Raw genomic sequence first — 12,518 nt, 5'->3', positions numbered from 1 at the left:
CACAGAATTAAGGCTGCAACAAATTTGTTTTGTGATGCTGGTCCAATGGCTTAAGCACAGTTTTACAACCGGCTGCTAGCTGGCTGCTTTTTACTTCCTAGACACCTGAGTTGGGAACCTATGCTGTTGTGCAGATAATGAAAAATGGCCCCATAAAGCTTGCACGCAAGATGGAGACAGACGTGAGCTTCCTTCTGAGGTGTCCTGTCTACTGGGCACTGGTAGAATAGTTCTTTCTGGCCACAATTCCAGTTTTCCATGCCAGGACGCTTTCAAACTTTGTCCTGTCTGAAAAAAAAGATCTATAATAGAGCAGTAGACTGCGATCAAAACAGAAGGGCCTTCTGTGCCAGCCGACACATACAGCAGTGTCCTGGTTTCGGCTCAGATAGAGATAATTTTCTTTCTAGTAGTGTTGTGGTTTGGATTTACTATGAGAAGAATGTTGATAACACACTGATGTTTTCAGTTGTTGCTAAGTAATATTCAGACTAAGTCAAAGATTTTTTCAGCTTCTCATGCCCAGGCAGCAAGAAGGCTGGAGAGGCACAAGAAGTCACGAGGGGACACAGCCAGGGCAGCTGACCCAAACTGGCCAAAGGGGTATTCCATACCATGTGACGCCATGCCCAGTATATAAACTGGGGGGAGTTGGCTGGGGGAGAGGGCAGCCAGGGAGCGGATCAGTGCTCGGGAACTAACTGGGCATTGGTCGGTGAGTGGTGAGCAATTGCATTGTGCATCACTTGGTTTGTATATTCCAATTCTTTTATTACTATTGTTTTAATTTTCATATTATTATTATGATCGTTATGATTTTCTTCCTTTCTGTCCTATTAAACTGTCATTATCTCAACCCACAAGTTTTACTTTTTTTCAATTCTCTCCCCCATCCCAGCGGGTGGAGGGGAGTGAGTGAGAGGCTGCGTGGTGCTTAGTTGCTGCCTGGGGTTGTTTAACCCCACCACAACAGGCAGGAACCATGTTTCCAGCCTCAGCCATCTTCTTTCACATGCAGGTGACAGCAGCGCAGACAGCTCCTACCTCTGCATTGGACTATCAGCCTGATGAGAGGAGGCAGCAATCATTACCTGCCTGAAGAACTGTTTCCCAGGTGGAGAGGCTATGATTCTGGGGCTGCAGCACTTGGAAACAACCGGAATGACCTTGGTGCTATGCATGACACTGTTTGTGAACCCACATGCTTGGTGTTTAAGGAAAAACACAAAAACAATAAAAAACCCCCAACACCTGGCATACACACACACACACACTCACGCACACACATGCTCCACAGCAGTTTATCAGGATTTTAGCTGCAGATACTATTCCTTATCTCCCTCTAAAAATGGGGATAAAGCAGAAGCAAATAGCACATGCATATATTTATGATCAACTTCTAAAAAATTATCATGAAGCTTAAGGGCATGACTCCATGCTAATGTATTTGCAGATAGCTTGTTTACTTATCACATGCTAGCACCTCAGTGTCATATACCATACCAGCTGCATAAACAAGTCATATATATGCTTTGAACAATAGACACTGCAAATACAAAGAGGGGGATTTCTTTTGCACATTTTAAAGGTTTTAGTTTACAAAATATTTCTGTAAGGCTCGGCACCAACTGTTACGGAAGATGCATGAAAAATCTGTTCTTCAGCACCATTAGTGAAGCGTTAAGCAGCACACAATCTTTCTTGGCATTTGAGACTCCTTATCTGTCACGCACATCTTGGCTCTGTCGCATAAATGGGATCGTACCACAGAGAGCACAGTTGGTGCTGAAGACCAGATATGCACACCATATGCATTTCAGGTTTTTTGTCTGTTTGAAGTGATTGGGGTGAGGTCTGCTCACCTGGGACTGGCTCTGGACAGGTCCCCTGGGCTGAACACCCATTAGCAACCGAGGCACAGCAGACCTGCTCCTGAAAGCTCCCCCAGCTGTTTTTCACCCAAAAGAAATCCAGCATGTGCACTCTAGGACTGGTCCCTGGCTCTCAGCAAAGCTCCACAGCTGGAGACAAGTGGGAGATCTTGCTTCAAAAACGCACTACTGACCAAATTAGAACACCGATGTGGACGCACCTCCAGCCCATTGCTGCCAAGAGGTGCAAGTCCAATCCTCACAGAAAGTGTCTTTACCACCATCTCGAGATGAAGGCAGGAAAGATGCTTTGGGAGCAGTGCTACAGAAGTGATATTGTACCCAACAAGGTAAATGCTACAGCTAGCCAGAAATTGTTCATAATGATTCAGTTAGACTTTCAAGGTGGCTTCAAAACAATTTAAACAAAACCCCCAGCCACCAGCAAAGCAAATGAGCCTTCCTGTAGAAACTATTCCTTTTCTTCCCAAGGAACAACAGTTGAAAGGTCTGGCATTAGATCACCAAAGTCAGGGTTTAAAATGAAGCTCTGTGGGGAGGCACGGATCACTGGCAGCTCTGCTGCCTTCCTGGAGGTCAGCACCTCTGAAAACCACCACAAGTGGGGATGCCAGTGTCCGCCTTCAGGCAACAAACCTGAAAAATTCTCCAAGAGATTTCTGTGTATCTATTTTTATTACTTTAATAATTTGCCTCTAACTGGTGCCAAAGAAGTGTTTGTTACAAAAAGAATTGCGTGAAGCAGCGGAAAAGCTGCAAATTAACACCACTGAGAATGCAAACAGTAGGAAGAGATTCAGATTACTAGGAAAGGACAAAAAGTCCCCAAAATACATTTTAAATCAGAAAACACCCTGAAAACAAATAATTAGAAGAAGGAGAAAGAGGAGGAATGTCAGCAGTATTTTAAGAACAGGACTAAGCTGAGCATTAAGCATTACAAAAAGTGCAGCTATTAGCTCTACATTAAGAACATCTAAAGAAAACCCAACAGACCATTAACTAAAACAGCAAACTATTTCCATCATGATTTAAATAATAACATCATTCCAGAAGGAAGCACTATCAGCCTTCTCTCCACTTTTTCATCTAAGAGATGAAATCATAGAAAGTTGTACTGAAAAGAAAGAAAGAAAAACAGATTCAATAAGTATTCTAATCTTACCCAAAAAGCTTTACTTATGGTGATCCTCAGATAGAGGAAGGCATTTTACTGCACTATGTTACTCTTAATTACTGGTATCATCTGCTGAGAGCTGTTATCTGCCTGGAGACATCTGTCAAGAAGATCTGAACTTAAGTCTAAGATGCTGCAGTATCAGGTAGTAGCTGACCACGGCTTCTGCGGTGGTTGCAGAGATATAGATGCCTCCACCTCACCTAGCTCCAGGTGGAAACTCTGCACCTGGTTACCTGTTGATGCCATCCATTGTAGGGTCACCAGGACGCACTGCGCGTGTAACTTAACCTTTGTTTTCCCTTTTGTAAAAATAGTTGCTTGGTACACTAAGACACTGCAATGAATAATTCATTAGCATTTGAACACTACTTGGAAGTCAACACTTTGTAGATTAGTACTAAATATATCCGTTTATCAAATACTACCATTCTCATTTAATTGCACTTACGTGATGTCTGTTTGCGCTTCAAGCCACTTACAAGTTGACAGTGTTTGAAAGCATCGCCAGCTACAGAACTAACCTGACTATGTGATGACCTGTAATACTAGTACATGTGTGTTATTACTCTCAACTGATTGGACAGTGAATACCTGCAAGTGAATACATAAAGCATATTTGGTCACACCAAATATTCATTTAACATCTCTCGAAGAGTGTAACACTGGACAGGGACAGCAACAAATGCATGCACTCAATGTGTGGCCAGTCATTTATTTCTGTACTTAAATACGTATTGATTACTCTTGATTTCCAGCTTAGTGAGCATCTTTTCTAAAATCTGAATAAAAAGCTTGTTTTTTTATTTAAAAGCATGATTGTCTTCTATGGAAATTATCAGGCCTGTAATCTAAAAAGGAAAGATCCTGTCAAAATATCACAGTTTTAAGTGTCAGGAAAACAACAAAAATCAGCATGAATAGAATAAACCACAACTATTCAAAATCCTAATTGCAAAAGCTATTTTTAATCATAAATGTAATTAAGTGTAATATTTACAATGCATGACACTTTCATGGTAATAAAAAATGCCTATTATTTTTGCCATTATTATGTTAATTGAATTCATCAGATAGATCTACTTACATTCATTTTATTAGGACCTAGCTTAAAACTGTTAATATTATTCATTCTTACTTCACCACTTATAGTCAGAATATAGCAATTTATGGACAAAGGCCTTTGTATTCTATCTTATATAATTATTTTTTTTTTTAAATCAAGTTTGTCTGCACTTCTATAGTGGTAGGATACAATGCCAGCTCCCAACTACAACAGCGAGTCATGATTATCATTAGGATCTTGCATTTCAAGGGCAGCCCTTCTCCATGTATGAAATCCTCCAGCAATTCAGAGGCAGCTCAAACACTGCTCCCATGCCCTGCTAAGCCCCTCCAGTATGGTGGGATGGGACACCCAGGAAGCTCCTGTCATCACCCACTTCTGAACTACTGAGGTTTTCTTCCTCCTGGGTTCCCTGAGCCATGTAACACAAGTCCTGGGTTTTTCAGTCCTGCGGAGAGTTTAGTTTGTCCCCATGGGGTCACAAGGACCCACCGCACAAGCATACGGTAGACGTTTCTAAAGGTTCAGCGAAGCCATTGATGTTCTCTAGCACCCAAACCAGATCCTGCAGCACGGGTTCTGATTTACTGTAAGTGAACGTGAAGTCTGGATGGCTGTGAAAAACCATACACAGAGACAACTTCATTTTACCATCACAGCCTGTGACAATACCATAGAGATGGAGTCTCATTTCAATGGGATGCTAATTCTCAAGTTATATGATGGTACTTAAAGCAGGAAACTTTTCAGACAATTTAAATGCACAATTTGCCATAAAACTGCTCATGCTCCTACTGCAATTTTGCATATAAATTGGAAAATTGCATTTACAAATAAGCAATTGAGTAAACAGCAGAAAGAAGCGAAGATGCTAACTGTCCTTACTATCTCCAAAGCAATATAACATTATTGTCATTAACGTAAAAATTATTTTTACTAAGTGTATGTGATTTCAGTGTAGGGCAAATGTTTGTGAGTAGCAGATGATCTACAAGTAGAACATACATACCAACATATATGCCTCATCTAACTGTCATATATCTCTGATCAGATTAATTCCACTGACTAAATAAGATTAATCTCTCCACAAAGCACACAGCTGTCCTTCAACACGTATCCTACACTATTCTCTTGAAATTCTGCAAATTAAAAATGTACATTTCTACAACTGCAGGGAGAACTTTTATAATACTTTCCCAAATACAATACCTTCAACACTAGCTGTTCAGCAAGAAAAACAGAGCAAAAAATTTCCAAATTCCAAGAAGATTAGTTTAATCACATCCTAACCTTTGAGGCAAAGAATTTTGACAATGATATGAAATACTTAAGGTGTATTTCAAAGAGAGTATTTTTGAGCAACAGAGAATAACTCTAAAGGCCTGCTCCATAACGCTATTTAATAAAAAAGCCAATTGCAGCACAGATGTGAGCATAAACATGATCCTGGCAGTAGCAGCAGTCATTGGGGAATCTCTTGAGTGATTACAGCAGAAACTGTAATGGAGTTATTTCTTTAAGAACAGCGCTAGGCACCTTTCTTTGGCTTCTCCAGAGGAAACAGTTCAAAACTCTGGTGGCACTCGCAAACACATCATGTGACTAAAAGGAACAATTTTACAAATATCCAGTGGGAAACAGACCATAAAGGCTGCAGCAGTTCAGTATAAACCATAGACTTACCTGCCACAGATGCAAGTGTAGGAAGTGTGGCGCATGCCACCTCGAGCATAGCAGTAGTGCTGGAACAGGCTGCAAAGAAAGGCAGGCAGTAATTAATAATATATTCAAAACCACCATAAGACAGGGAGAAAAGCAAGTCTTGCTTGAGTACAGCTGTGTTGGTGCAAATCCCCAGCTCCCTGATGAGGCTCTCTGCCCATTTCTGCTCAGCTGAGCACTCAAATCCACCCACATCCACAGCTCAGCAGTCCTGCAGAGTGTCACGCAATTTCCACAATGCCCATTAAGCAACTCTGCAGCAGAGAAGAGGGGCTCGAGTGCAGCTCGGTAACTTCAAAAGGCAAACTGCTTTCCTTAACAACTCAACACAGAAAGGCAAATTATTGTTGGAAAAAGGTAGTTCATCTGACCACAGAACGAACAGGATGGTAACAGTTAAATGCTGAAGCTGGCCAAACTCTCCAAAGCAGAGTTGACAAAACCACTTCTTGCTGCTTTTCAGGCACACAGTCGCATCCACGATCCTGTTTTTCAACCCTGCTGCCTTCAGTCTATGGTGTGTAGATTCAGCAAAACTGAAGTCCAACCAACACTTCACAGGGAAGGAGCTTGCCAGACAGGGCAAAGCTCTTCTTCAAAATAATTTCAGCAGAAGCTCTCTCATTTTTACCACTCCACTGATACCCTCTGCTGAAAGCTGAACTAAATATCCCTATGTATGTGTGAAGCCTGAATTGCATCCGACTGTGCTGTACACCCTCGTCTCCAGACAAGCCAGCAGAGCTTTTCCATTATGTCAAGCCAGGCACCTTCTGCTAGCGTCACAGTCCACGCTGGAATGGATGGTCTCATGTTTTCTTGTCTGTAGCACAACAGACACAGAGAAAACACAAGACTATTCAATTTCAGATCATGGTACCTAAATACCTCTATAATCTTCCACTGCCCAAACATGGAAAAAAATTAACACAGACTCAATCCCAACAGCAAGATGATAACGTGATAACATTAAGCTGAGTCCTCAACAACCTATAAAGAACATTACAACACAATATTGTTTGCTTTTGGCACATGAAGGACAGGGAAGGGAAGGAAGAGCAGCCCCATGCTCTCCAACAGTACTCCTCTCACACTGCTGTCCTGCTGGAGGAGCTGTTTGGCCTTAAAAGCATTAAAACATTTTCATCTTCACTGTCAAAGTCCCCTTCACATGAGCGCAGATGTGCCCAAAGCACAATTAATATAGGATTAGGTGCTTTAAAAGCTAAGCACATATCATGGATCCTTTTATTCTTTTTGAAATATGCTCTAATTACAATCCAATTCCCTTTAATACAGAATGAATTTCAAAAACTCATTTGTTGTAATACTGAAATCATTTCATTAACACAGAGTGATAATGGTGCTATTCAAAGAATAGAGATGTTGTGATTTTGTCCTTCTGCAGCAGCAATCCACAGAACACAATTCAAATTCTTTGAAGGATATTAAAGACATTACATGTTTGTAAATCCAAACCATATTTTAAAATTACGCAAAATGACAGTATTTAAAGAGAGGCAAAACAAAACATACAAATTAATCACACAAGGAAAAAAAAAAGCCTACATTTAGAGGCTTAGTAGGGAGACCCAGTTTACCAGATCCCTTTTCTGTTCAGAATGCTGTGGTTTTACAAGGTAGAAGTAGTAATTTTGTATTGCCCCAAAAAACAGTAGCGACAGGTCAAATGACAGAGAAACTAAGGAGAAACTCTGACATGGTGAGAGCACAGCAGAGATATCACTAAATTGACCTAATAAAAATTTATCACCTAAACTGTCATTTGCTCTGATGCAAACATTTTTCCACCAAATGGACATTTCATATGGAAACCAAGTTATGGATCTGCTCTTCCCTAGACACTTGCAGGCAAGGTTTACTCTGTAAGACACGACACTATGCACGGTACATTTTGCATGATAACATATTATGTTATATATGTATAGTTACATTTTAGGAAGCAACTTTTAGTGTATTTTATAGACCCTTCACCTTAAATGATTGAATAAACTATCTCCTCTAGACAGCAACTTTCAGTAACCTTCTAAAGAGCTTTAAAAATGAAATAATGAAGGTTGTAAACATCTTTCCATCATCAGTGATGCAGGGATAGCAGGGTTTATTTTACCATATGACAACTGATCACATATTCATGGTTGCAATTTATATGAAACTGTGCAGCCGAGTAATAGTATTCACCTTTTGCAGTACTCCCTGATTAGCAGTAAAAAGTGGTAAATAAATTAAGACATGCTTCGTATAATCCAGCTGTTGCCTGAACTTTGCTTCTGTTTTCTAAAAAATGAACCTAATTGTTTCATCAAACATTATGGACTTTCTTTTAAGAGTAAGTAAGAAGTGATTGTTTATGTGACTGAGCTGAAGATAGTACAACTTTGCCAGGTAATGAGTTTTCTGGTAGTAAAACTACTCACATCACTTTTTTTGAATTTACTTTTTCAGGCTATGACTCATTAGAAACACATTCATGTAGTTGGAAAAATCCATTTCTGTCAGAGACAGCCAACATCCTTGTACAACATGTCTTAGGTAAGTGAAAGATTGCATATCCCTTTAATGGCAAATGCTGGCTTTTCATAGCTGAAAAATGTATATCTAGAATTAGAGGAGCTGCCAGTACTTTGTAGTTAAAATCCTGGTTCCGCTGAAGTTAATGCAGATTCTGCCACTAGACATCTTCCCACCACGATTTCACTGCCTACACACTGCAAGTATCTTTATCCAAAAGTGCAATACAAAAGTATGAAGTCTGAAATAGTTGGATAGAATATCATTTAATCTGGCACTCCACATATATTGCAAATACCGCATCTTGAACTTTGCCTGGTCTTTTTGATTGGAAGATATGTGTGTTTAGGCAGTTTTATGTTGGTGCTGGATGCTTTGCCATGCCATGAGCTTTTAATGCAACCAACACAGATACAAATGTTAAGCACCTCATTATCTTCTCCTTCTTTCATGGGTTTCAAAGCCTCCTGTCATGTTTTACACAATATTTCCCTGGAGGGTGTATGTATTACTTATCATACACATACTACCTTGGCGGTGTATACAGATCCGCCATTGGTGTATCTGCATGTCAGATGTTACCTTTTAAATGCATGCCGCTTTGAGCTGGCATGGGTTTTGCATCGCTTTTGAAACAACTTTTTTTTTTTTTTTTTTAAATGTAGAGGTACATCCTAGGTTTGGTGCTTTTTCTTTTTGTCAGAAAACATCAACTTCTTTAACTAATTGACAATAAGTAGAGATTGAAGGTAGTTTTAAAAACCTCACTGTTTTTACCATTAACTTAAAAAAGAGTAAGTATTAGCTGCCATCAACTCAAGTAAATCTGACGTAAGTGCACTTGCCCCCACCGTTGCAAATTTGCTGACACACAAGATAGCATTAGCCCCGCCATTCTGCTGAGTCTTGACTACCTTATTGACTATACTGACTTGAGAGAAGAAAACTCCACCTTCAGAAATAATGGGTTCTTCTTCATTAGAAATAACAGAAAAAGTATATACTTGCTATATTTGAGATCGTATGGAGTATTGCATACATCCAAACAGAACTCCAGAATGCTTAAAATGCCTCAACTTCAAAACAGCCTAAAAAGCCATTGAAGTAAAACCTTCTATGGATAGTCTTTCTGACAAATTATAAGAACCACTCTGACAATGATGCTTGTGTCTTACGATCATCTTTGGTCCAGTTTCTACTGCTATCTAATGCACACTGACAATTACAATCAGATCTGTGCTAGGAATGGCAATTGAATCAAAGTAGTTTAATGTCAACAGTTCTCCTCACTTAAGTGGATTTACAGAATAAGGGCACTTAAAGCAAGAGGGATAGAAACTAGCTGTAATTACATCCCTCACACTTTTTGCTTATTTTCAGATCTTCCTCATCACTAGAATAACATATCCATACACACTCAGCAGAGTGTAATTTTTATTTCCCAAAAGTAAACACGTAATATCTAATTTGAATTCTTGTCATCAGCTCTTCTTGAGTTACAACAAATATTTATAAGAAAACCACATTTTATATTTCTCAGCTATTCACTCCTGAAACCAAGACACTTCTAGATCAAAAAGGTTTGATTTCTGAATAAAAATCCAATTGAGTATTTTAGCCTGTATCTTACAAGACAGGTAAAAACTGTAACTAGAGAAAACGCAGTAAGTACGAAGAAAAGAAAGACAGAGAAAGAACAAAAAGTGGCAAAAAAGACTATTAAAAACTTAAGCCAAGTTTCTATAACATAGCCCAATCCATTCCTCAGGGGTATCTTCTGATGGTCCCTCTATTCCAGTCCCACATTCCTAGTTACTGCAGTGAAGTGCTGCAGAACAAGGCGTGCACATCACTTTGGGATGGAGGAACAATTACTCATTCCAAGGTTTCTGATGAAGGAGGACCAAAACCACTGAATAACCCTGTTCATTACTCCGAGGTACTGGAGCCACATCAAGAACACCTGCTGGACACTGGTAGTTCAGGAACCAGAGTTTTAGACTGTGTATCAGAGAGATTTGCTGTCAGAAATGCAACTGCCTTGCGAAGCATACAATGTACAGAAGAGTCAAGGCCACTGATGGGTTAGTATCTCATTAAGGTGTGCATACTGAAAATATATTTACACACAAAATTCTTCATACTGGATCACTCACTGGTTTGAGGATGTTTCAGATCCACAATAATTTCTTCAGTGCACCTCTGAGAAAGTTGCCTCCTAATAAAAAGAAACCTTTACACACTTCAAAAATAGCATTCTTTGAACACAGCCTTTGAGACTAGCATTGAAATGCAAGCAGGTAGTTTTGAACTATAAATTGGAAACCACAGCAGCTTAAGGGAGTTCTGTACAGAACCTGGAGGATTTTCTGTAGTTTTTTGGCTTTTTTTATGAGTACAGTTGGAAGACATAGGTGAGTATCTATTAGTTATCTATGCACCGAATTACTTTTGAATTACAACTAGAACATGCCCTTATGCTTTTGTACTGTGTAAATATCAAGCGTAGTCATGAGACAGGCTAAACCCCAAAGCTTTTTAAAAGAATTCACAAAAGGCCCAATTTTCCAATGCTTATCTCTCTATTTATGCCAGGACTGAAAGTCACCATTTTGGCCATTTAGACACATAAATATCTTCACATGAGAAAGCTATACAGCCCAAATAACACAAAACTGTTAAGCTACAGTATATATAATTTGTCTGTGATATCTGAAGTATACTTAACATCATACTAGGCTGGAATAACCGTGCGCTGAGGAGAGAACAGGAGGCATCAGTAACAACCCATCAGTGAATATATGAGCAAGGTGAGCAGTGCTTCCTTTAAACCCACCCTAGACACTGTGAGGTTCTTAAATACAGAGCATTTTTCTTTGTTAACCAATTTACTTTGGTAATGTCATTCATTTTCCATGGGCAACTAGATGCTTTAAGGCTTAGTTTATCTAATTCTATTTTCGTTTAGTTCACAACACAACATTGCAGCATTGCAAAACACATCTGAGGTTGTTTTAATACCAAAGTCAGTACTTCATTGCAAAAGAGTAAAGAAGGGGAGTGGAGAAGAGTAGGAGAAATAATCCAGTTTGCTATTAATGAGCAAATGGTGGATTACAAACTCGCACCAGAACAAGAAAATTACCACTATGAGCAGATGAGCAAAGGTTTCTTCTATACCTCGGAAACAGCATCATTAAAGATTTATGAAAGCAATGTTATTATTTCAGTGGTCTACATGACTGGAAATTATTTAGAACAGAACTTACTGCTCCATGAACAATAGGAGACAGAACTACTTCTATGCATTGACTTCGTAAACCCAAGTGTTCACGTTACTTCTAACAAAAATTTTAGAGATTCAAACCATTAGCTGGGTTACTTTGCATGCTCATGGAGTAGAGCTGCTGGAGCTTACTATCAACAGCACAGAAATTACAATCAGAAATACTGAAGGTAGCTATACTTTGAAGCACCTCTATTTAAAATTGTCCTAATTTGTATCATGCACAAGCAGAAATAATGTGTTATTTTTTTTTAAATGTTGATCCTTCTGAACTCCAACATCTAGATTCTGTTCTCATTTTTTGTGTTTTCTTTAACTAAGTTATTTTTATTTATATGCAGCAAACACTAGATAATAATACGTCCTTAGAAGAGAAAAATGTTATCTGAGCTCAGCAGGGATAGAAGAACTGTAACTTTAGCAAGCAGGTATGACACACGAAACTGGCAGCATATTAAGGTAGCTACAGTGCAGAACATCTATTATGAAATAAGGAAAAGCTGTGTAGAAGCAGCAGAGAAGTGAGTAGTCTCACCTTTGTAATCAAAAATTCATGTTGGTATTTCTAAATGTGCTACTTCCCTTTACTAAAATGCATGACAAGCCAGAGCTCAGGGCTGGAACAAAGGGTAAGATTACCCCAAAATGCAGATATATTTTCAGAATACAAAATGACACAGATCAGAAGGAATGCCATTCCTCCAGGAAACAAAGCCCACAAAGGCAAAGCCATTTCACCAGCCATTAATGCTACCTGGAAACCAGAGACACATTAAACAGAAAGTCCATAAATAATACAAAAACTCGGCACTGTCACATATGTCATATATGATTTGCAATGAT

General features: G+C 39.2%; 1 protein-coding gene across 4 annotated transcripts in view; it reads right to left on the bottom strand.

The window, feature by feature from the left end:
- Window positions 1–12,518, bottom strand: part of PEPD (peptidase D) — a 143,468-nt gene that overhangs the window by 56,100 nt on the left and 74,850 nt on the right. For all 4 annotated transcript variants that reach the window (XM_075040062.1, XM_075040060.1, XM_075040061.1 and 1 more), the window contains one exon: window positions 5,819–5,887. In XM_075040062.1, the coding sequence (XP_074896163.1) occupies window positions 5,819–5,887 (69 nt within the window). The remainder of the gene's footprint in view (window positions 1–5,818; window positions 5,888–12,518) is intronic.

The sequence above is a fragment of the Buteo buteo genome, chromosome 11 (assembly GCF_964188355.1).
Source record: "Buteo buteo chromosome 11, bButBut1.hap1.1, whole genome shotgun sequence".
Lineage (NCBI taxonomy): Eukaryota > Metazoa > Chordata > Aves > Accipitriformes > Accipitridae > Buteo > Buteo buteo.
Note: the sequence above shows the minus strand (reverse complement) of the source record. Positions and strands in the feature narration are given on the sequence as shown.